The following is a 25,759-nucleotide window of genomic DNA, read 5'->3' as shown; positions in this document are numbered from 1 at the left end:
TGCAGTAGTTAGCTTTCCATTCCAGGTGGAATTTTGAAAGTGACAATTTGTCAGATCCAAATTAGACATTTTGAAATTAGAATTTTCAGGTAAGAGTATGGGGGTCATATAATGCTTGTCTTAAGGTATTTAATGCATTAAAAATATGTCATGAAGGCCAGAGGGTCTCTGTCATTTTTATCCTTCTACGTGAAGCTTAATAGAGTATCAAGCACATAGCGTATGCCAAATAGAAGTTTATTAAATACATGGGTGAGTGAATATTGAGTTAAATTGTTCTTTAGAGCTAATATCCAAAGTATATTAAGTTTCATGCCGATAGGATATCCATGCAAATTAGCTTCCTGCATAGGGCAGACTTTTATCAGATTATTCTGAGTACCAAATTTCATGAAGGCTTTTGAACATTGGGTAATTTAGTTAAAAATAATGTGTGCCCTGCTTTTGAAGCATAAAAGACAAGCTCAGACTGATCTCCTAAACCCGTGCCTTACGTGATGGCTGGTACCTTTTCACAGAACTCTGAGAATTGCTATTTAAATTGATGACTACCTCCGACACCCCAGCCAGAGCCCTCTATGTTGAATCACTGATGATTCTGCTTTGTTCTTTAGGATTGACCTGCAAGGATAAATGCACTTTATAATGAAAAACTGGACTCCAAAGAGTATTCTGTTTAACCCTTAGTGAGCCTGACAGTTTAATTAACCAGAATGCCCTGTTCTGGCTGATGAGGTTTTGTCACATGATACTCATAGCTCCTGAGGCACTTTGCTGATAGAAGTAATACTGTTGTGCTATTAAGTTTGAAAAGTGTAGTAAAATTTTTGCAGGTGAGTATAAAATATTTTATTGAATGATAATTTTAAAAATATGGGTGGCTGAGGCATGAGGATTGCTTGAGGCCGAGAGTTTGAGACCAGTCTAGGCAGTATAGTGAGACCCCGCCTCTACCAAAAAAAAAAAAAAAAATCAGCCAAGCGTGGTGGTGTGTACTTCTAGTCCCAGCTACTCAGGAGGCTGAGGTGGGAGGACCACTTGAGCCCAGGTGTTTGAGGCTGCATTGAGCTCTGATGGTACCACTGCACTGTAGCCTGGGTGACAGAGTGAGAACCTGTGTCAAAATAAAAATTAAAATGAAATATGGGTGGGAGTTTGGGAAAGTTCTAGAAATGGATGGTGGTGATGGTTACACAATAATATGAGTGTACTTAATGCCTCTGAACTATACACTTAAAAATGGTTAAAATGGTAAATTTTATGTGTATTTTGCCTCTGTAAACAATTTAAAAAATAAAATTTAATACTAAACACACATACACACACACACATTTGGTGAACACACACAGGAATTCACCCTATGGCCTTATGAACAACACTACAATGGGAATGTTAAATGTACCTCGTGGTCAAATAGAGAATTAGGGTCTTTTATCTGGGATGAATAGACAGTGTTCCCACTTTAGGCACATCCTGGAAACAGAAAGAACAGAAATAATCAATGCTCATGCCTGTCCTATTTTCCTTCTGAGAAGGCGAGTTGGCCCTGACAGCTCAGTACTTTGGTCCAAGGTTATGTGGTGAGTCAGTGACGACTCTAGGAATAGAGTGCCGGGATCCCGATCCAGTTCCCTCCTTCTCACTTCTAAACCTACATGAGAACATCTCCAGTTTCCCAGGATGTTCCTCACAGAAAGATTTTTGAGCACAGACATCTGGCTGACATTGAGCCTGAGGCGGATTTCTGCGACAGTTGAAGCCGTTCTGGAACAAAGAATGCTCTTTATTGCCCACATTGTGATTGGGCCTCCTGGTTGGTGTGTGCTGTATAAGCATATGTGCCCAAGGTTTCCACCTCAGTGTCCTCTTCGTAGGTACGGAGACTTTTATTTTTTATTTTATTTTATTTTATTTTTTTTGAGACGGAGTCTTGCTGTGTCGCCCAGGCTGGAGTGCAGTGGCATGCTCTTGGTTCCCTGCAACCTCCACCTCCGAGGGTCAAGTGATTTTCCTGCCTCAGCCTCCTGAGTAGCTGAGATTATGGGTATACACCACCACTCCTGGCTAATTTTTTGTATTTTTAGTAGAGATGAGGTTTCACAATGTTGGCCCAGCTGACCTTGAACTTCTGGGCTCAAATGATCCGCCCACCTCAGCCTCCCAATGTGCTAGGATTATTGCATGAGCCACCATGCCCAGCCTATAAGGAGACTTTTAAATGGAGCCAGAATCAAAGTCTCAGAATTGAAATAATTTTTATATTATGCAGTCTGAATTTCCAGCACTGTTCCCTTTATCTCTGCTCCTGACAAACTTTACTAATGGATCTTTCTTTCACATTTTTCCTCCTGGGCCCAAAATGACTTCAGAAGCTTTCTCAACATGACACTTTATAGCCACTCTCAGTGCATTGGAAGTAACACCAGTGATCAAAGTCCAGTTGCTAGTCCTGGTCAAATTCATCTCTCATCCAAGGTAGAAGATGCCTTCCTCAACACTCCTCATAGATAGGCCCCGTTGAACCTCGGCCTAAATACTTACAATGACTTTGGACATCCCAACCAATTTTCCAGCAACTCTCATTCTTAGAACATTCTTATTTGGAACTGAAACCTTGCACTTTAAAAAACCACTGGTTCCATTACGTTGAAACACATGAAATTAGAAAGTAGTCTGATATCTCCAACCAAAATGAGAGATTAATATTGATTAATAGTCAGATTACTTGATTAATTATTAAAATAACTAAGGTTTAATTAGCACTTACCATGTGACTGACTCTCTGAGTACTCTACGTGAATTAACTCTTACGGTCCTTGCAACGTTCCTGCAAGATAACTAGTTTTATTATCTCTATGATAGTCAACTAGCTATCCAAATAGCTCTCCCACTCCAAATTGCCTTCTCTTTTATTTTTTCAAGTTTTTTTTGTATAGACGGGGGCTCCCTATGTTGCCTAGGCTGGCCTCAAACTCCTAGGCTCAAGTGATCTTCCCGCCTTGACCTCCCAAAGTGCTGGGATTACAAGAGTGAGCCACTGCGCCCGGCCACCTTTTTTTTTTTAAGTGAAACATTTTAGATCCCCTCAAGCTTTGGATGTTCTTTTCTGGTAGATTTGTCTTTCCACAGAGAGTTTCTACAAGTCTATGTGGTCTGAATAGCACTGAATACATTGGGATCTTTCCATCTCCATACTGGGCTCTAAACCTCTGCCAATTACCTGGGCCCTTTGGGTAGTTTTGATCACATCACTGACACCATTGGTCTGTTAAATCATTACCTACCTTTCCACAAGTTTGCTTTTTCTTAAAAACATCTTTATGTTCTATATTTATTCTGTTGACAATTTAAAAATTACCATCCTACTGAAGTTTTTCTTGTTGGTCTTGATCCATTCTTCCAGCCCACCGGGGTTGTTTCACGCTCTTATTCTGTCATACAGCCCCTGTCTTTTTCCTGCCAGTTTCCTGTCACCCTTGTAAAATTGTTGGACAGGTCTAAACACACAGCTAAGGCCCCCCTTTCAGTCTAACACTGGCCCATGAATATACCTCCGTTTGCTTCTTTCTGGGAAGCAGGTAAATGCTTCTGAAAAACATTTTCATAGAGTACAAATGCCCCGCTTACTTCAACCAGCCTATTTCTTGGAAAGCCAATGGACAGTTGATGCATTTATTCTAGAAAAATATTTTGGGCTTGGCTGTCACCAAACAGATTCTCGTCCGCAGCACTTGTTTCTCTGGTTTCTGCCTAGTAATTAATGTTGTCCTAAAATAGTGGGAAGAAACTAAAGAGGGTAATTTGCAGAAGAAATCACTCATGCTGCGGAGGAGGGTATCTTAGCTGTTTCTTTCCTTTCTTCCTGTATTTTAGGGGGCTCTGTGGTTTGATTGAGAAATTCCAGGTTACGCACATGGGCCAAATGGTTTTTTTAATTTTAATTTTAATTTTAATTTTTTTAGAGACAGGGTCTTGCTCTGTCATCCAGGCTGGAATGCAGTGGCATAATCATAGCTCATTGCCACTTTGAACTCATGGGCTCAAGCAGTCCTCCCACCTCAGCCTCCCAGAGTCCTGGGATTTCAGGCGTGAGCCACTGTGCCCGGCCCCAAGTGATCTTTAGTTGGTAGCTCTTGGTTTATGGCAGTGTTGTTAGCGAAAGGCAGATGGGAGGATGAGAGGGAGCACCTTAACTGAATGGAGGGAAGAAAGAAGGACAAAGGAGATGGAGAGGACAAACATTCAGTAAGCACCTGCTGTATACTGGGCACTGTGTTCAATATGTCATCCAGTGAGGCAAGCTAGTATACCCACTTTCAGATGAAGAAACTGAGGCTCCGAGAGGTGATAAATACAGACTTTAACAGATATCAGTGATATGGGAAGTGTAAAAGTCAGGATTTAAACCAGGGTCTGTAAGAATCTATCATCCAGGTCTTTCTACTGCAGCACAATGCCTTAGGGAATCAGCTACCTGTTAAGAGGAAGGGCAGGTGAGGAATATAAATGGAAAGAAAAACAGAGGTTTTTCCTCTCTGTCCAGAGGAAATTCTGAGGGCCAGGAAATTCTGAGATTATCATTGCCCCTGGGCCTGCTGGGATGGAGGAGTTTGGGGGCTGCCATAGGCCTTTTGGAATCTCCAGTGGTGATGTTTATTGCTTTGAGTAGCTGTCTGTCCCTAAGTCTGCAGAGGACCCAGGCTACCAGGGAAGAGATTATTTGGGCCACAGTAAGTGTTGTTAAGCTATAATCCAGGGTTTGAATAAAATCAAGCACCGTCTCATCAGGATGCCTGCTCTCTCCTGCTTTTTTAGAAACGGATGCGTTTTAGGAAAAAGAACCACAAAACCAGCGTCTTTATAGCCTGTCCTGTTTTCTCTTAACTTCCATTATAAAAATTGGAGCGAGATTTACAGCACAAAACTATTCTCAATATACTCAATGGAATTTCTTTTCTGGGTTTTACCAACACTCTGTACTTCTGGGATCTTCTTCTTTTCCCCCAGTGATGTAGAAATATCTCCCGTGATTGTGGCTATTCATGTACTTGTTGGGGTCTCTCACCCTGATGGGACACTTATTAAGTAAGGGATGATATGATTTCTCTTTGTGTATACCACACTGCATGCAAGGAGTAATTTCTCATAGCAACGATTAAGATCTTGAAAACAAAAAATAAAGACACATTGGACCTTAGTTGTCATGGCACTGAGTCGAATCCTTAGATGTCAACTTGGATGGCTCATGCCATCCAAAATATCCTCACCTTAATGTACCAAAATATCCTCAGTTGGAACTCTGGGAAGGCCAACCCTGTAGCCTGGACTTCCTGTAACGGCAAGGATCTTGGGACTTGTTGGCTGGCAGAGGTTTCTGTGCAAATTCATTTTAACTGTGCTTGCATCCTTTTGGAATAGATGACAATTGGTAATTCTGAATTGAGATGATTTCGAAAGCTGTACTTCTGGTGCCATGCCTGAAATTAGTTTGAAATAGGAACAGCGGGGGAACAAATTGTATTGTGTGCAGTATCAAGCATTTCCCTGGCCCTTCTCCCCACTAGCAAGCCAAATTACAGCAGCAGATGGACCTGCAGAAAAATCACATTTTCCGTCTGACTCAAGGACTGCAAGAAGCTCTAGATCGGGCTGATTTGCTGAAGACAGAAAGAAGTGACCTGGAGTATCAGCTGGAAAACATTCAGGTGAGGACTGGCAGAGGGAATCTGCTTAAAAATGGTCTGCACGGCTGGGCTCAGTGGCTCATGCCTGTAATCCCAGCACTTTGGGAGGCTGAGGTGGGCAGATCACCTGAGGTCAGGAGTTCGAGACCAACCTGGCCAACATGGTAAAACCGCGTCTCTACTAAAAATACAAAAATTAGCTGGGCGTGGTGGCGGGTACTTGTAGTCCCAGCTACTTGGGAGACTGAGGAAGGAGAATGGCTTGAACCCAGGAGGTGGAGGTTGCAGTGGGCTGAGATCACGCCACTGCACTCCAGCCTGGGCAACAGAGCAAGACTGTCTCAAGAAAATAAATAAACAAACAAATAAGTAAATAAATAAATAAAATGGTCTGCAGAGGCAAAGCACGATGGTAGAGTCATCTGGTAAAACTGTTGGTATCTTTGTGCTGCATATTGTGTGTATTTTCCCCAAGATTTTATTTTCAAAGATTTCAAACATTCAGAGAAGTTGGAAGATTTCTATAGTGACCATGACCTATAATGAACCTGTTGCTATTTTTACTTTTTCATGTATTTATCTATAAATACATCTTTTTTTCTCCTTTGCAGTAAAATTGGGACTAAATAAATACCGACTCAGTACTGTTTGTGTTGAATTTTCATATGTTAGCATCCTAACAACTTCACTGTTTAGTTTCTTAAAGTACCAACTTTAAAAGTAGATTTCTGTCTGGGTTTGAGGTTAGTGTGTTTTCTTGAATTTTAGGTTCTCTATTCTCATGAAAAGGTGAAAATGGAAGGCACTATTTCTCAACAAACCAAACTCATCGATTTTCTGCAAGCCAAAATGGACCAACCTGCTAAAAAGAAAAAGGTGAGTCAAAGTGTTTGAAAAGTGGGAGTTGTCAGTTTCACTCATCATTCATGGCTCAGTGCACACCACTGCGATATATCATCATAGAAACATAGAAGAAAACAAAGTATACTTCTTTTTTATTTTTGGTTTTATTTTGGGTTGAAAAATAGATTTTGAGATAATTATAATAGGTCTTATCGAAAGATATCATTAATCAAATGTAACACACTACTTTTTGTTTATGGCCATTCAAATTGTAGTATCTTTCGCTGTTAAAGAAGTCATCCCTTTCCAGCCCACACACATAGCAGCTGGAGCAGAGGGGGTGTATGCAGAGAGAAAGATTTATACCTAAGTCATGCATACATGACTCCAGAGGGGGTTAGCAAGTCACGAGTATGCAGCTTCAGCAGTTCAGGTCTATCATACCACACTCCAGAAAGGACTTGAACAGTGATCTAGTCCAGTCCTTTTGACTGGCTCACAAAGAGACAAGAACTCAGGGAGTTGGAGTGACCTGCCTGAAGTGTCTGACTGGACACTTCTCCGCTCTGCCAAGTACTGAACATCCCTTTTAGATCGTAAGAGACGAATTACAAACTAGGGGCAGGGTTATACGTAGTGCACATGAGAAGATTGTTTTTCATAAGCCCAATCTATACATGCTTTTCCCACTAAAGCCTTCACACTAGGTTTGGCCAGGTGTTCCCAGTTCCAAGAAAAGTTTCAAAGGAGCTTGCAGTTTCCTTCCAAATGCAGAAGCCTACCATAGTGGCAGTGGCAGTGGTTTTACAGGAGAGGCCTTGATGACTTAGAATACCTAGGAGGGAGGAGTGGAGGGCTGAAGTTGACAGTTATCTCAGTATTTCCAATGCTGTCTTCACTGTAAGGGGATGAGCACAACATTCAAAGGCCGCCTCCCACTAGACGTTGGCTGCATGGGAAGGATTTTCTTGCATGCTGCGTGACTGTAAATGGTTATTATGCTTATGATATTTAATCTTTTTTATTTTAGCAGTGAACTGTTATCTGGTTATGTCACTTGATTTAGTTAGGGTGTTTCCATTTGTTACTTTTTTTTAGTTAACTTTTTTTTAAGTTGCATTATTCTGTTTTCCTTTTTTTCCATGTATAGTAAATATTTTCATTTGCCTTTTTTTTTTCGAGTAAGCCCCTTGTTTTGACCTCATTTTAGCATTCTTTTTAAAATTTTGCTTCCTTTTACAAAACACTCATCTCTGTGTCTTGTAACTGAGCATCATGAGACATATTTCAAGGCAAGAGTGACCTCTGAACCATCTCTCCTGACTCCATACTCCATACTCTCCTGATTCCATTTTTTGAATGGGAAAGACTCAGGACATGACTCTCCTGTCTTGGCAATGCTAAAGGAAGAGGTGGTGGCCATTCAAGCATCTTTAATCCTCTTGGTGAAAACTTCCGCACCCCTATTTTTTTCAGCCGACTGGAACGGGCTGTGGCTCAGCCTACCCTTCCCCCAATTCACATGCCATTTTTACTAAATGCACTTACAGTGAGTATGCTCCTGGCTTTTGTGGTTTGCTCCTCCCGAGTCAGATTTCCTTTAGCTAGTTTCAAGTGCCAGTTTCCAGGAGTTAGGAGATATCTCTGTTTCCATTGCTAGGGTTTATTTAGTCGACGGAAAGAGGACCCTGCTTTGCCCACACAGGTTCCTCTGCAGTACAATGAACTGAAGCTGGCCCTGGAGAAGGAGAAAGCTCGCTGTGCAGAGCTAGAGGAAGCCCTTCAGAAGACCCGCATCGAGCTCCGGTCCGCCCGGGAGGAAGGTAGGGGCTCACTCTCTCCAAAGTGCTCAAGGCTGTGGAAAAGGCAGAGGATTGATCTCAGTGAGATCAGCCAAGACTAACTAGTTCAGTGTCTGTTTATGGCCCATATGCTTTCAAACCAGACATCCCATGTCTGAAAAACGTATAGCCCCTGTGTGTTGCCAAGTTGATGTGACACATATTCTTTTGGTCTTGGGTCCTTGAAAGACAGCCCAGGGACAGTCCGCTTGGTTTGGTTCTCTAGGCTACCCAGCTAACCAAAAGGCATTGTCCTGGTCTCTCTGCAGCTGCCCACCGCAAAGCGACGGACCACCCACACCCATCCACGCCAGCCACCGCGAGGCAGCAGATCGCCATGTCCGCCATCGTGCGGTCACCAGAGCACCAGCCCAGTGCCATGAGCCTGCTGGCCCCGCCATCCAGCCGCAGAAAGGAGTCTTCAACTCCAGAGGGTACGTTCTCAAGGGGCCGTTGTTGTTGTATGGAAATTTCTTTTTAGTTGACTAAGACATGCAGGCATATGGTAAAAATTACAAGTAATACTAGGGGATAAAGATTAAAAAGTCAGTCTTGGCTGGGCGCGGTGGCTCACGCCTATAATCCCAGCACTTTGGGAGGCCCAAGTGGGTAGATTATCTGAGGTCGGGAGTTCAAGACCAGTCTGGCCAACATGGTGAAACGCTGTCTCTACTAAAAATACAAAAATTAGCCAGGCACAGTGACTCACGCCTGTAATCCCAGCACTTTGGGAGGCCGAGGTGAGCGGATCACCTGAGGTTGGGAGTTCAAGACCAGCCTGACCAACATGGAGAAACCCCATCTCTACTAAAAATGTAAAATTAGCTGGGTAGTAATCCAGCTACTCAGGAGGCTGAGGCAGGAGAATCGCTTGAACCTGGGAGGCAGAGGTTGTGGTGAGCCGAGATCGTGCCATTGCACTCCAGCCTGGAGTAAAACTCCGTCTCAAAAAAAAAAAAAAAAAAAAACGAAGTCAGTCTTCTGGCTCCCCATCCTCAGATCCCTTACCCAGACTCAACCATTGCTTTCAGCCATTGTATCCTTCCAGTGATGGTTCATGTATGTGACCACATGTCTGTATCATTCATGTATCTTACATTGTGTGATTATATTTAAAGAATATGAGGAAATAGGCTGGGTGTGGTGGCTCACGCCTGTAATCCCAGCACTTTAGGACGCTGAGGCAGGCGGATCACCTGAGGTCAGGAGTTTGAGACCAGCCTGGCCAACATGGTGAAACCTCGTTTGCAGTAAAAATACAAAAATTAGCTGGGTGTGGTAGCACGCTCCTGAAGTCCCAGCTACTTGGGAGGCTAAGGCAGTAGAATCGTTTGAACCCAGGAGATGGAAGTTGCAGTGAGCCGAGATCACCCCACTGCACTGCAGCCTGGGTGATAAAGCGAGACTCCATCTCAAAAAAAAAAAAAAAAAGAAAAAAAAAAGAATATGAAAAAATAAGCACATCTCTCTCTCAGGCCTTTCTTCTTTTATAAATATCATTGTGGTGGCTCACGCCTGTAATCCCAACACTTTGGGAGGCTGAGGTGGGCGGATCACCTGAGGTTGGGAGTTCAAGACCAGCCTGACCAACATGGAGAAACCCCATCTCTACTAAAATGCAAAAGTAGCCGGGCGTGGTGGCGCATGCCTGTAATCCCAGTTACCTGGGAGTCTGAGGCAGGAGAACTGTTTGAACCTGGGAGGCGGAGGTTGCAGTGAGCCGAGATCAAGCCATTGCACTCCAGCCTGGGCAGCAAGAGTGAAACTCCATCTCAGAAACAAAAACAAGAAAAAATAAGCACATCTCTCAGGACTTCTTTCTTTTATAAGTATCATAGCCCACTACAGTATACACTGCAAGACACCTTCATTTCATTAAAGTGCTATCATAGAGGTTTCACGTTAGTACATAAGGACCAACCCCATTCTTTCAGAGAACCACACAGTATTCTGTAGTGTGAGCATGCAATTCACCTGTTAAACCAGGCTCCTGTTGATGGCCATTTAGGTTGTTTCCAATCCCCTGTTACTGTAAACACCTTGCAGAGGACATCCTGTGTCTCTGTGGGTGTTGTGCTTGGAGAAATTCCTGGGAAATGAATCATTGGGTTAAAGGTCATGTACATTTTGAATATTGGTAGTTTGTGCCAATCTATATTTCTACCAGTGTGAGGAGTTCTCTTTCTGGTCTCAAATGTACTCTGTTTACCTAGAGATTAAAAGGACTTAAGAAAAGGCCAAGGAAGCTGGTTTGGAATGTCTTAAGAACACTAGGGTAGAGCTGTGGTTTAGCATCATGGCATTGCAATCAAGCCTGTTTTGGTTGTAAACCAGATGGTGTTTTCTTGTTGCTGTTGTTTTTCTTTAGCCAGAAGTTATTTTCTTCCTCCTGTGTATATATAACTCCTTGAATCACAGAGCTTTTTTTTTTTTTTGAGACAGAGTTTCGCTCTATCGCCCAGGCTTGGAGAGCAGTCAGTGGCATGATCTCAGCACACTGCAACCTCTGCCTCCCAGGCTCAAGCGATTCTCATGCCTCAGCCTCCTGAGTAGCCGGGATTATAGGCATGAGCCACCATGCCCGGCTAATGTTTTTATGTTTTTAGTAGAGATAGGATTTCACCATGTCGGCCAGGCTGGTCTTGAACTCCTGACCTTAAGCGATCCAACTGCCTTGGCCTCCCAAAGTGCTGGGATTACAGGTTTCAGCCACTGTGCCCAGCCAAAGAGCTTTAATCTTAAAGTCATTAAAATGGTGGTGACAAGATAGAGGAAAGCATTGCTTCTGGCTGTGGTGTCCACTGAAACTTCCCTGAATAGTGATAATATGATAATACTACAGTATATTGCTCCTTCACGTATATTGCACCAAACAGTTTCAAAGTGCATTCCTGTTATTTATTCCTTGCACGTTTCCAAGAAAGGAAGGGGGGTGATGTTGTAAGGAGAGCCTACCATCGTATAGTCAGTCAGTCTCCTACCAGTAACATGTTCTTAAACAAAGCCTGATTCCTAATCACTGGATAATGGAGATTTTAAGTTGAGCCTTATAAATCTAGAAGCATCTGTTAATGTTAAAATAGTTTCACAATCTGTAACTCACCTGTTCTAATGGTTCTACCAGAGTTGGATTCAGAAATGTGGATCCTGACATTTTCTTTCCATAGTAGTCCCCTATTATCCAGGGCTTCACTTCCTGTGGTTTCAGTTATGTGGTTATCTGTGCTCTAAAAATATTAAATGAAAAATTCCAGAAATAAACAATTATTAGGTTTTAAATTGAGTGCCATTCCGAGTTACATGAGGAAATTGCACACAGTCCTGCTCCATCCTGCCTGGGATGCGAATCATCCCTTTGTCCCGCATATCCACACTGTATTCGCTCCCTGTCCATTAGTCACTTAGTAGCTCTCTTGGTTATCAGATTGAAAAAACAGTATATACAGGGTTCAGTACCATCCGTGGTTTCCAGCATCCACTGGGGGTCTTGGAATGTATCACCTGAGCATAAGCGGGGATTACTATATTGAAAGCTGCTTCTAATTAGTTAGGTCACTGTTGAGAGGGTGCCTATTACATGGGAAAAAATCAATCTTGTTAATTTTTTTTCCTCTTTGTGGAGAACAGGGTCTCGCTATGTTGCCCAGGCTGGTCTTGAACTCCTGGGCTCAAGCAGTCCTCCCGCCTCTGCCTTCCTAAGTGCTGGGATTACAGGCATGAGCCACCGCACCCAGCTAATCTTCTTAATTTTAACAGTCTGGAATACAAATGTAAGAATCTGTTCTTATATTTACATTTCATCCATAAATCCTTATATTCATAAAAGTTGTATTTTGAACAAAAGAAATTTACTCGTGGAAAAACTTGACATAAAAGAATTCTTCAGTTGTTTAATATATTTGATAATTAGAAATTCTATAATTCATAATAGTGATTTTTAAATTGGATTCTGAAAAGCTCTAGATATATGATTTCATCTGGAAAACAAAGCTTTCACAACTAAAATATTTACAAACAATTGATTTAAAAGCTAATGTTTCTTTATGCCCACAGACATCTATACCATTATATAGTCAGTCAATCTCCTACCAGTAACATGTTCTTAAACAAAGCCTGATTCCTAATAACTGGATAATGGAGATTTTAAGTTGAGTCTTATAAATCTAGATGCATCTGTTAGTGTTAATAGCTTCAAAATCTGTAACCTGTTCTAATGGTTTTAACAGTTTTATTGAGATGTAATTTGCATACCATACAGTTCACTCATTAAAAATGTACAATTCAGTCTTTTCCAGTAAGTTTATAGGGTCGTGTAACCCTCATCACATTCCAACTTTTGAACAATTTTGGCACCCCTCACCCAAAAAATACTCCATACACATTATCGGTCCCCCCATTCTCCTTCCACTAATGTTCCTCTTGGCAACCACCAATCTACTTTCTGTCTCTGTCGATCTGCTCTCTTAGACATTTCATATAGATGAATCATACTGCATGTGGCCTTTTGTGTCTGGCTTGTTTCATGGAATGTAATGTTTTCAAGGTTCACCCATGTTGTAGCATGTATCAGAACTTCATTCCTTTCATGGCTGAATAATATTCCATTGTGTAGATGGCACATTTGATTATCCATTAATCCATTTTCATTAGTCCATTTTCACACTGCTGATAAAGACATACCCGAGACTGTGTAATTTATACAGAAAAAGAGGTGTAATATACTCACAGTTCCATGTGGCTGGGGAGGCCTCACAATCATGGTGGAAGGCAAAAGGCATGTCTCATATGGCAGCGGCAAAATAGAATAAGAACCAAGCGAGAGGGGTTTCCCCTTATAAAACCATCAGATCTCATAAGACTTATTCGTCACCACAAGAACGGTATGGGGGAAACTGCCTGCATGATTCTGTCTCCCACCAGGTCCCTCCCAACACATGAGAATTATGGCAGCTGCAATTCAAGATGAGATTTGGGTGGGGACACAGCCAAACCATATCACCATTGATGGACACTTGGGTTGTTTCCACTTTTTAGCTGTCATAAATTATGCTGCTGTGAACAATTTATGTACAGATTTTTGTGGGTACATATGTTTTCAGTCCCCTACGGTCTATAGCTAGGAGTGGAACTGCTGGTTCCTGGGGTAACTATGTTTAACCTTTTACGGAACTACCAGACTGACTTCCACCAGGAATGTGCGAGGGTTCCAGTTTCTCCACATCCTCAGCAACACTTACCTTCCTTTTTTTAGACTGTAGACATCCTAGTGGTTGTGACGTGGTGTCTGCTTGGGGTTTTGATTTGCATCTCTCTAATGACTAATAATGTTGAGCATCTTTTCATGTGCTCGTTGGCCATTTATCCTCTTTGGGGAGGTGTCTATTTAAATTCTTGGCCCATTTAAAAATTGGGTTGTCTTTTTATTATTGAGTTGTGAGAGTTCTTTATATATTCTAGATATGAGTCCCTTATCAGAGATTTGATTTGCAAGTATTTTTTTCCTTTCTGTGGGTTGTCTTTTCACTTTCCTGATGGGATCGTTTGCAGTACTCTAATGATTTTTTAAAACATTTTCCTCCAGAATTTAGTCGGCGTCTTAAGGAACGCATGCACCACAATATTCCTCACCGATTCAACGTAGGACTGAACATGCGAGCCACAAAGTGTGCTGTGTGTCTGGATACCGTGCACTTTGGACGCCAAGCATCCAAATGTCTCGGTAAGATCAGCAGTTGTGCATCTGTGCTGGGCACCTGTGTGTCTCCAGCTAAAAAAAGTCTATCAGGTGGAGGTGATTTTTTTCTAACTCATCATGTAGTGCATTCATTTTCGAGCTTCTTATTTCAGTGGGAGGATGCTATTTCCCCCTTTTGAAGCTGTGAGTTTATATATGTCTGCAGCTCATGACTCCAACCTGCTGCTCAAAGTGCCTTAGGCTTTGCTAATTTCCAGCCCCTTTTTGTCAGGCTGGTCTCTCCCTACCTTTCTGCTGGCTCCAACTGAAACATGCAAGTATGTTCTTTACACACCTGTTTGTGGGTGGCCTGGATTGAAGCCTGGAAAACTGGATCAAGAGCACTTGGCACTTTTGTTTCCCCTTTCTGCAGGGGCCTGGCACAGGGGAAGCTCAGGAGACTACCTGCAAGTCAGGGCCAGATTCTCTGGGCCTGGCTGGGGTGGAGAAGCCCAGGGGTTGGCTGGCAGAGGAAGGGAAGGGTCCGGGGTCAGCTGAAAATGCCCTCACGTTGCTCACTGTTCTTCCCTAGAATGTCAGGTGATGTGTCACCCCAAGTGCTCCACGTGCTTGCCAGCCACCTGCGGCCTGCCTGCCGAATACGCCACACACTTCACTGAGGCCTTCTGCCGCGACAAAATGAACTCCCCGGGTCTCCAGACCAAGGAGCCCAGCAGCAGCTTGCACCTGGAAGGGTGGATGAAGGTGCCCAGGTACCGTGGCAGGGTGGCTTGGGCTGGAGCAGGTGCTGGCACAAGCCACTTCTGTCCCTGATGTTTTCTAGGGAAGTGTCTTTTCTAGGAATTCTGCCACCCCCTCATCCCATCCTCCAGCCTGATGATTCTTCTGAGTTCAGACATTTTTCTTTTCCATCTTGCTTTCCCCAGGAATAACAAACGAGGACAGCAAGGCTGGGACAGGAAGTACATTGTCCTGGAGGGATCAAAAGTCCTTATTTATGACAATGAAGCCAGAGAAGGTAAATTAATAATTCAGGGGGAAGGTCATTGCACGTGGCTAACCCAGGTCTCCCCAGTGCTGGCGCGAAGGCTTTGTTTTTTGGACTGCCTTGCAAGCCTTCTACGCTTTTCCATTTTTGAAACTTACAAACTAAATGACTTCTCTAAAGGTTATTGGTGCGATACTCACATCTATAGGTCTCCCCCCTGAAGAACCCGCAGGGCGCTGCCCTGAAGATTCCACCTGCTAATACACCTTCCGAGAACTTCTGCCTCAGTCAACTAACCCATAAATCCGCATCGTCATCAGAAATTTGACTGTGCTACTCATCTGACACACTTTATTTTTTTTTTATCTTCCCTCTCTGCCTTCTCTGCACACCTCTGTCCCTTCCTTGTTCTCGTGCGCCTCTCTTTACACACGTATCCTGTCTCTCTCTCCCTTGCTGTCTCTCTCGCTGTCTCTTCTCCTCTCTTCTCCCCTTGTTCTTGTTCCTGTTCTTTTGTTTTTCTTTCTGCCCTTCCTCTTTGCACCAAGCTGGACAGAGGCCGGTGGAAGAATTTGAGCTGTGCCTTCCCGACGGGGATGTATCTATTCATGGTGCCGTTGGTGCTTCCGAACTCGCAAATACAGCCAAAGCAGGTGAGGAGGAGCCGGAGGAGCCCCCGCCCTGGAGGTGGGCCGGGCTTGGCCAATCAGCAGGGACAGAAGGGGTGGTGCAGGGAAGATTGGCTCTGCAAAGGAGGCCCATCTTCCTCCGCTCCCCGCCTTGGTGGTAACTGGGATTTGCGTGGTTTGGTGGGAGCTTTGATCTCTCAGAGCCGTCCCTCCCAGTGGGAACGGGGGGAAATCCACACCCAATCCTGTGCTCTCTGTGAAATCTCCTAGATGTCCCATACATACTGAAGATGGAATCTCACCCGCACACCACCTGCTGGCCCGGGAGAACCCTCTACTTGCTAGCTCCCAGCTTCCCTGACAAACAGCGCTGGGTCACCGCCTTAGAATCAGTTGTCGCAGGTGGGAGAGTTTCTAGGGAAAAAGCAGAAGCCGATGCTGTGAGTATGAAAACGGGCCCTGGAGGTTGTCTTTGTAAAGGGGGCTGACTTGGTAACTGGTGTTAATGACGAGAATCCCATTGGCCCTCTTGATTCCCCTCGGGCTCCCTCTCTGAGGGCTGATGGCTTTAGACTGTGTCATGGCCAGGAGTCTGGTGATGATGAAGGCACAAGTGCCAAGGTAGCTTGTGTGGCATCATGAGCCATTTAGAATGTGGGAATCAGGGATGCGGTGGCTCATGCCTGTGGTCCCAGTGACCCAGGAGGCCAAGGCGGGAGGATCACCTGAGTCCAGGAGTTTAAAACCAGACTGGGCAAGATAGCAAGATCCCATCTCTTATAAAAAGAAAGAAAGCAAGCCAGGTGTGGTGACATGCACCTGTAGTTCCAGCTAGTAGGGAGAGTGAGGCTGGAGGATCGCCCAGGAGTTTGAGGCTGCAGTGAGCTATGATTGTGCCACTGTACTCCAGCCTGGGCAACAGAGTGAGACATGGACTGTGAAAACAAAACAAAGGAAAAAGAATGGGGGAATTGGCATCGGTAGTCTGCTCTGGTGGCATTGTAGACCTTGGTTGTGGCGATGCAACAGCAAATGTACTTATAAGGAAATCCTCTCTCCTGTTTACTCAAATGAGTTTGTCTGGTTTGAAGACTTGAGTTAGAAACACTTTGGCCACGAAGCAGCACAATAGGCTGCTGGCAGCTGCGTCCCCTCCAGGAAGGCTTTTCATAAGCATCTCAGTTGTTTTTGCAGTATTTGCTCTTCCGTAGGCAGGTTTGGAGTCCTACTTATCCTTAAGCTGTTAGAAACGTAGGTGTGCTGTGATTGGCATCACCCCACCTAGAATGTTCCAGGATACAAACAGTGCTCATTGCTCATGGGCGTTTGCTCCAGCGAAGACCAAACAGCTCTTTTCAGACTCTTCACTCCTAATAAACACTTTATGTGTTAGCAGTTGGAGGATTCTTAACCACGAGCCTCCTGAAAAGAACTTTACTCAGTGGTTAGACCTGTTTGGATGACTTGTTTGTCGTTACACACGTGAGCCTTTTACTGAAATCCTTGTTAATATGTGTACAATAGGCCCGAGTCTGTGTTTCTTACGAGCTTCTGCCTGCCTGGGTTCAGGTAAAGAGATGCAGAGGCGTGCTGGCTCGCTGCTAACACTGCGCCTTTGCACTTCTGCTGCAGCCTTATGGGGGAGGGAGTCTTTCATGTGTCTTATTAACCCTGCGCAGGTGAAATCTCCTTAGCTTCAGCTTATTTCTTATCACAGAATAGCTTTCCATGTCTACTATACTCCCTTATTTCTGCATCCCAGCCAAGTTATAACTCAGATGCTAATTAACAACTGCCCCAGAGATAACAATAGCACTCACATTTTGCATTTGGAGCTCAGATCAAAATATGGGGTGAGCTAAGAGCATATGTGTGTTTCTGAGCATTTCCAGGAATGACTTGGCCTTAACCTTCTCTTGATCTCTCTGGATGGCTTGGTCATAAACAGATCAGCCTCACGACGTCTTCTTTTTTTCTTTTCTTTCACCTATGAAAAGAAATTGCTTGGAAACTCCCTGCTGAAACTGGAAGGTGATGACCGTCTAGACATGAACTGCACACTGCCCTTCAGTGACCAGGTAATGCTTGTGTGGGCATGGCCAGCTGGTGTCTGGTTACAGTCACACCCCATCAAGAAAGAAAAGGCTGTGGAGGCCTTGTTGCTCTTAGTAGAGATTGTTCTGGTGACGTGACCATGCTTATGTTCTGCCTTCGGACTTCTGCCCTTGCAGGTGGTGTTGGTGGGCACCGAGGAAGGGCTCTACGCCCTGAATGTCTTGAAAAACTCCCTAACGCACGTCCCAGGAATTGGAGCAGTCTTCCAAATTTATATTATCAAGGACCTGGAGAAGCTACTCATGATAGCAGGTGTGAGACCAAGGACATGGTGCTTTTTCTTTACTTTCAAGGAAGCCAATATGTTGAAGCCAAGTTTCATGCTTGTAAAACACGAAATAGTAGACGGGAGCCGTCGTAGCTCTTATCTCTGTGTCCCCATAGATGCCTAAGCTTCAGTTAATGGACCCCCTCTGTCCAGATTTAATTCCCTTCTAGTATCCAGTTTAGCACAGTCTGACATTCCCAAAGAACATCCCACTGTTAGGCCAAGTGAAGAGTGCTAAGCCTCAAAGACTCACTAAAGCCAAACCCATTGTCCCGATTGCAAGAAAACCACCGTGGGTCATGACCTTCTGAGAGTTTGCTTGCTCTGTTACTCTGTGATCTCTTTCGAGTCATCGTTTGCTAATATTTTGTCATAATTTTTTTCCTCTCTTCTTAACACACACACACACACACACTTTCCTGAACCATTTGAGAGTTAGTTGCAGGTATGACGCCAAGTTCTTCAGTATATCAACCTAATGATTGAAAGCATTCTGTCACATAACCAGGGCACAATTTATTTCTCTCTGTCTGTGTTGCTGACATTATTTTTAAAGGGGGTAAACAATAATATATCGATTCAGTGTTTAAAACATCAACAGTTAGGTCTTGTTTCAGGCATGGCTGGATCCAGGGACTGACATACTGTGGTCAAGAACTGGCCTTTCTTAATCTCAGCTCTTTTTCCTCCCTCTCTTCCTTATTTTATTCTTTAGAGAAGTTTTAGATTCACAGCAAAATTGAAAGGTACAGAGAGTTCCCATATACCCCCGTTCTTATACATGCATAGCCTCCTCCACTACCAACATCCCCCACCAGAGTGACACGTTTGTTACAGTCAGTGAACCTACATTGACACATTGACACTGACACATCGTTGTCACCCCAAGCCTATGGTTTACATTAGAGTTCTCTCTTGGTGGTATACATTCTGTTGGTTTTGAAAAATGTATAATGACATGTATCCACATGTAGAGTATCATATAGAATAGTTTCACATACTATAATTTTTGCATTTAGGAAATTTACCCTTACTATAATACACGTATCCACTATGCTGCCCATAGTTGGATTTTACTCATGGCTCCTATAATGTCCCAGAATTTGTATTGCATTTAATCATGCCTCTCTAGTCTCCTTTAATCTGGAACAGTTCCTCAGCCTTTTGTCTCTCCTGACATCCACATATTTGGATAGTCTAAGCCTCTTTTTCATAGAATGCCCCCTCATTCCTCCCTCACACATTCTTTCTTTACTTTGTTGGGGAGCATGTTTGAAAGTACAGTTCACATTCTCCAATTTTATGTCTGCAGAATTCCACCCTCCTCAGAATCTTGACTAAAAGGCCAAATGTTTTTGTCTTAGATTTAAATCATGGACCTGGGCCAGGCATGGTGGCTCACGCCTGTAATCCCAGCACTTTGGGAGGCTGAGGCAGGTGGATCACAAGGTCAGGAGTTCGAGACCAGCCTGACCAACGTGGTGAAACCCCGTCTCTACTAAAAATACAAAAAAAAAAATTAGCCAGGTGTGGTGGCACGCGCCTGTAATCCCAGCTACTCAGGAGGCTGAGGCAGGAGAATCGCTTGAACCCGGGAGGCACAGGTTGTAGTGAGCCGAGATCGCACCATTACACTCCAGCCTGGGCAACAGAGCAAGACTCCGTCTCAAAAATAAAAATAAATAAATAAATAAATCATGGACCTAAAATATGTTTATAGGGATTTGTGGAAAACTCAGATCATCTGTGTGGCCTCTTGTGACTATTACTTGTGCCTAGAACTAGAACCACCATCCCATATCTTTACTTAACGGCTTCACGCTGACGAGAGGTTGTTCCTTTTCCCGTTCAGGAGAAGAGCGGGCACTGTGTCTTGTGGACGTGAAGAAAGTGAAGCAGTCCCTGGCGCAGTCCCACCTGCCCGCCCAGCCCGACATCTCACCCAACATTTTTGAAGCTGTCAAGGGCTGCCACTTGTTTGGGGCTGGCAAGGTAAGCTCCCCTCAGAGTCTCAGCTGGTGGAATGTTCTGGAAATTGGCACTACCTCTCTTCCCACAGAGCTCATTGATTTGACCTGCAAGATAGTGTCAACTTAACAAACAGAGGGGCTCTCTAAAAGAAAAGAGATTGATTTGGGAACAGGGCTTTGCAATGGGAATACATGTGCCATTGTAAACTATGTGGGTATCTAGGGAGATAAAGGAAGACAGAGGTTTGTAAGTGAGGATTCCATAATCTTTTTGAAATAATTATCCTTGGCTTCAAAGATTAATAACAAGACTGATGCTTGTCTGAGGTTGGACAGGTAGTCACTGGACAGATGTCCTTGCAGAAGTATTTTTTGTGTAAGATTGCAGTGACCTGGCGGGGCGCAGTGGCTCATGCTTGTAATCCTAGCACTTTGGGAGGCTGAGGCGGGCAGATCACTTGAGGTCAGGAGTTCAAGACCATCCTGGCCAACATGGTGAAACCCACTGTCTACTAAAAATACAAAAATTAGCCGGGCATGGTGGCACATGCCTGTAATCCCAGCTACTTGGGAGGCTAAGGGAGGAGAATGGCTTGAACCCAGGAGGTGGAGGTTGCAGTGAGCCGAGAGCACACAACTGCACTCCAGCCTGGCGGCAGAGGAAAAAAAAAAAAAGATTGCAATGGCCTTTGTGGTTTTTGTCGAGTCTCTTTTTTTATCAGGTATACAAGTGTGAGAACCCTCTCTTCATGGCCTCCTCCTGCTCTAATGTCAGGGTTTTCTTAACATTGGTGACTCCATTTTGATTTTGACAACGTTCACAATTGTACATCCTCAAACTAGGTTAAATTTCTTTTGCCTTCTTTAGGCATGTGAAATAATTTGTGTAGCCATGAAATTTGTACAAGTTTTGAATCTAAAATGAATGAGAGCAAAATGGGAATAAAATTAACAAAACTAGAAGGATGATCCATAATTTAAAAATAAGTGTGTGTGCATGTGCGTGTGTGTGTCTGCTGTGTCTGTGAGTGAGAGAGAGATGAACCTTAAAAAAAACTAACATGGATCTCCATGTCTGAACTCAATGAAAGTATGTTTCATTGCTAGAAATTTAAAAATTCAAAATTTATGACATTTACATAACAATTGGTTCATGAGAACTCAAGTTAATTCATTTGTAGCTTCTGGCATATTGAAAAGTGGCACATAAAATACCTTTGTTTGCTTCTTTAATCAAAAAGTCAAAAAATAACAGATGCTGGTGAGGTTGTGGAGAAAAAGGAACACTTATACGCTGTTGGTGGGAGTGTAAATTAGTTCAACCACTGTGGAAGACAGTGTGGTGATTCCTCAAAAACCTAAAAACAGAAATACCTTTCAACCCATCAATCCCATCACTGGGTATATACCCAAAGGAATATAAATCATTCTGTTATAAAGTCACATGCATGCGTATGTTGATTGCAGCCCACTCATAATAGCAAAGACAGGGAATCAACCTAAATGCCCATCAGTGATAGACTGGACAAAGAAAATGTGGCACATATATACCATGGAATACTATGCAGCCATAAAAAAGGATGAGATCATGTCCTTTGCAGGAACATGGATGGAGCTGTAGGCCATTATCCTTAGCAAACTAACACAGGAACAGAAGATCAAATACCGCATGTTTTCACTTATAAGTGGGAGATGAATGATGAGAACACATGGACATATAGAAGGTCACAATACATACTGGGGCCCCTCAGAGGGTGGAGGGTGGGAGGAGGGAGGGGATTGGGAAAAATAGCTAATGGATACTAGGCTTAATACGTGGGTGATGAAATAACCTTTACAACAAACCCCCATACCATGAGTTTATTGATACAACAAACCTACACATGTGCACCTGTACTAAGTAGAAAATAATAAAAAAGAGTATTTGCGGTACATGTATAACTTTAATGAAGTCTGAATCAGGTGTTTATAGACCCCCTGAGGCTACTGGCATTCTGCTGTTGAAAACCATTGCGTTTTGCCCCTCAGAAGACAGCACACTGCACATTTGTTCATTCAGTTGCTGGATCAACTTTTTTTTTTTTTTTTTTGACACAGAGTCTTGCTCTGTTACCCAGGCTGGAGCACAGCGGTGCGATCTCAGCTCACTGTAGCCTCCACCTCCTGGCTTTAAGCGATTCTCCCCCCTCAGCCTCCCAAGTAGCTGGGACTACAGGTGCGCACCATCATGGCAGGCCAATTTTTGTATTTTTAGTAGAGATGGGGGTTCACCATGTTGGCCAGGCTAGTCTTGAACTCCTGGCCTCAAGTGATCCACCCGCCACGGTCTCCCAAAGTGTTGGGATTACAGGCATGAGCCACTGCACCTGGCCAAAAATTTGTTTTTTGTTTTTTGTTTTTTTTGAGACAGTCTCACTCTGTCGCCCAGGCTGGAGTGCAGCAGTATGATCTTGGCTCACTGCAACCTCTGCCTCCCGGGTTTAAGTGATTCTCCTGCCTCAGCCTCCCGAGTAACTGGGATTACAGGCGTGCACCACCATGCCCAGCTAATAAAAATTTGTTTTTTAAATTAGAAATTATTTTCATTCTAATATCTGAACTGTTCAAAAAATGTATGGAACATATATGTAAACTATAAAGCCTAATAATGTCATAAGCATCCACACACTCACTACCCAGTCCAAGAAATAGAACATTGCTAACAATTTCCCTTTTCCTGTGTATTCCTCCCTTATCCCGGCCCATCTTCATTCACCCACTGTACCAGCTGCTGACGTTCATGCCAGGACTGATTTGAGCAGTCAACCTCATTTGGTGAATGATAAACTTCTGGTTGTAGCAGGAGAAGTAAAAGGGTTTCAGCTGTTCTAGAAAAACAGCGTTTTGATGTAGAACTCTGCACATGTATGAGTTCTTAGCTAAGAACTTTTCCCTTTGGATTGAAATTTTCTTTAAATTTGGGCGGGGTGTGGTGGCTCACACTTGTAATCCCAGCACTTTGGGAGGCTGAGGCAGGTGGATCATTTGAGACCAGGAGTTCGAGACCAGCCTGGCCAACATGGCGAAACCCCATCTGTACTAAAAATACAAAAATCTGCCAGGCACGGTGGTGCGCGCCTGTAGTCCCAGCTACTTGGCAGGCTGAGGTGGCAGAATCGCTTGAAGCCGGGAGGTAGAGGCTGCAGTGAGCTGAGATCACACCACTGCACTCCAGCCTGGGCAACAGAGTGAGACTCCGTCTCAAAAAAAAGAAATTTTCTCTAAATTCATTTAGCACCTCTCCCCTCTCTCATTCTGTCTCCTCCCCATCCCCACAAGGTAAGTTTGTCAAAAGATTCTGTCTCCAGCAGAAGGCACATGAGTGGGAAAGGTATGTGGTGTCAGGTGCTTCCCTGAGGCCTTCTCTGGATCCCAGGTAAAAGCCTTGGTTCTCGACCAGGGGTAATTCTGCCTTACCAGGGGACATTTGGTAATGGCTCGAGATGTTTTTGATTGTCACAGATAGAAGTGCTGCGGGCATCTAGTGGGTCAAGGCCAGGGATACTGCTCATATCCTGCAGTGTGCAGGACAGCCCTCCCCCCACCACACAGAATGATCTGGTCTGAATCATCAATAGCACCGAGCTTGAGAGCTTTTCCTAGTTTTGCCCCACAGCTGGTATCACACTGGTGACAGTCTTTTTCTTTTCTTGGTTGCTTCTCAGATTGAGAACGGGCTCTGCATCTGTGCAGCCATGCCCAGCAAAGTCGTCATTCTCCGCTACAACGAAAACCTCAGCAAATACTGCATTCGGAAAGTAAGTCCTGGGCCTTGCCTTGGTTGAACGTGGGAAAGCCAGTCCTGCTCTCTCAGCGAGCCAGTGTGGAAAGTGCACTGTCTTGGGACACAGCCTGTACCGGGTTCTTTCCACCCTGCAGGCCTTCAGCTTGGGGTGACCTCTGTCGTGAGCGAGATCCTTCCTTTGTGGAGGATCCTCCAGGGCCACTAGTAGCTGCGGTTTCCCTCCTCGCTTTTCTCCTCCCATTTGCGAACTGCCTCCCCATTGAGCCTGGTGAATTCAGCCTTTTGTTAGAACAGAAAGTTGACTGGTAGGAAAAAACAGTGGGGGGAAAAAGGGGGCACTTTCCAAGATGCTAGCAGTCCCAGGTAGCACTTTTCAGAATCTTTCGCAAATTCTAGAAGTTTCTATTAATATAACCTTCTGGACTAACCAGTGCTAGCACTATTTTGGTATATAATTAGGGAGCTGCTTCTCCTCAGAGCAGAGTGAGTTGTGATGATGACTGCAGTGTGGACGAGATGTGTGTTAGATCCTTAAATCTGCCTGGCTTCTGGAGAATGCTGTCTGATGTCCCTACCTAGGGTGTCCCACTCCTTCTAAGCCTGATATATTTCTGGTGCTTTCATGATTAGTTTCAAAAATAAAATGAGGCTTGGCACGGTGGCTCACATCTATAATCCCAGCACTTTGGGAGGCCAAAGAGGGCAGATCGCTTGAGGTTGGGAGTTTGAGACCTGCCTGGCTAACATGGTGAAACTCCATCTCTACTCAAAATACAAAAAAATTAGCTGGGCATGGTGGCGGGTGCTTGTTATCCCAGCTACTTGGGAGGCAGAGGCAGGAGAATTGCATGAACCTGGGAGGCGAAAGTTGCGGTGAACCAAGATTGTGCCACTGCACTCCAGCCTGGGCAACAGAGCAAGACTCCATCTCAAAAACAAACAAACAAAAAATTGAAATGAAGGGTGAATAATATATACGGGTCATTACCTGTTAGAGAAACTGTTCCATTCTGGGCAGGGTGGTGTTAGTTTAGTCTGTGTGTTCATTGAGTGCCCACCCTGTCAGGGACTGAACGGGCTGTTTTATAAGCACCTTTCCCCACAGTTCTGAAAAGCAGGGACAGTTATTCCCAATTTTCAGGTAAGACAACTGAAGCTGGCAGAAGATCCTCAGTTACAAAGTTGAGACCAAAACTGACGTTTGATTTTGTTTTTCTACCATTTCACTATATCATGCTTCCTCAAAGTTTTCCCATACTTAGTAGGTGACCAAGAAATATTCAGTGATGATGATAATGCTCACTAAATTCTCAGAAATCATTGCTTCTTTATGATTCCCAGCCACACATTTTGAATAGGTGTGTCTGGTTTTTTGATGACATTAGGATTGGCCTAAAAACAACTAAAAATAATCAGGAAGCAGATAATTAAGATGACAATAATGATGATCATGATGATGACTGCATAGGTAATATAGGTTCGAACTAGAAACTTTAGAAGCTAGCAAAAAGAAGGAAACCCAAACCATTGCTGTTGACCACCACTGTTAATAGTTGGTGTATTTTTCCTGTCTTTTTTTTCCTTCTGATAAGAATGTTGTATTGTTCAAGTTCTGTCTCTTCATTGGAATGCTGTTTCTTTCTTTTCTTTTTTTTTTGAGACGGGGTTTTGCTCTTGTCACCCAGGCTGTAGTGCAATGGCACGATCTCAGCCCACTGCATCCTCTGCCTCCCGGGTTTGAGTGATTCTCCTGCCTCAGTCAGCCTTCTGAGTAGCTGGGATCACAGGCGTGCACCACCACACCTGGCTAATTTTTTGTATTTTTAGTAGAGACAGAGTTTCACCATGTTGGCCACACTGGTCTCGAACTCCTGACCTCAGGTGATCCACCCACCTCAGCCTCCCAAAGTGCTGGGATTACAGGTGTGAGCCACTGTGCCCA

The 25,759-nt window shown here is 43.9% G+C and overlaps 1 protein-coding gene across 1 annotated transcript in view; it reads left to right on the top strand.

The window, feature by feature from the left end:
• CIT (citron rho-interacting serine/threonine kinase) overlaps positions 1–25,759 on the top strand; it is a 206,395-nt gene that overhangs the window by 160,499 nt on the left and 20,137 nt on the right. Inside the window, exons 29-42 of the mRNA XM_011964547.1 lie at positions 5,565–5,705; positions 6,453–6,560; positions 8,188–8,350; positions 8,638–8,802; positions 13,950–14,087; positions 14,635–14,815; positions 14,990–15,081; positions 15,600–15,704; positions 15,951–16,120; positions 17,678–17,758; positions 17,912–18,047; positions 19,916–20,055; positions 23,738–23,830; positions 24,959–24,998. Of these exons, the coding sequence (XP_011819937.1) occupies positions 5,565–5,705; positions 6,453–6,560; positions 8,188–8,350; positions 8,638–8,802; positions 13,950–14,087; positions 14,635–14,815; positions 14,990–15,081; positions 15,600–15,704; positions 15,951–16,120; positions 17,678–17,758; positions 17,912–18,047; positions 19,916–20,055; positions 23,738–23,830; positions 24,959–24,998 (1,753 nt within the window). The remainder of the gene's footprint in view (positions 1–5,564; positions 5,706–6,452; positions 6,561–8,187; positions 8,351–8,637; positions 8,803–13,949; positions 14,088–14,634; positions 14,816–14,989; positions 15,082–15,599; positions 15,705–15,950; positions 16,121–17,677; positions 17,759–17,911; positions 18,048–19,915; positions 20,056–23,737; positions 23,831–24,958; positions 24,999–25,759) is intronic.

The sequence above is a fragment of the Mandrillus leucophaeus genome, unplaced genomic scaffold (assembly GCF_000951045.1).
Source record: "Mandrillus leucophaeus isolate KB7577 unplaced genomic scaffold, Mleu.le_1.0 Scaffold7, whole genome shotgun sequence".
Lineage (NCBI taxonomy): Eukaryota > Metazoa > Chordata > Mammalia > Primates > Cercopithecidae > Mandrillus > Mandrillus leucophaeus.
The sequence above is the reverse complement of the archived record's forward strand: the minus strand, read 5'-3'. Positions and strand labels throughout refer to the sequence as shown.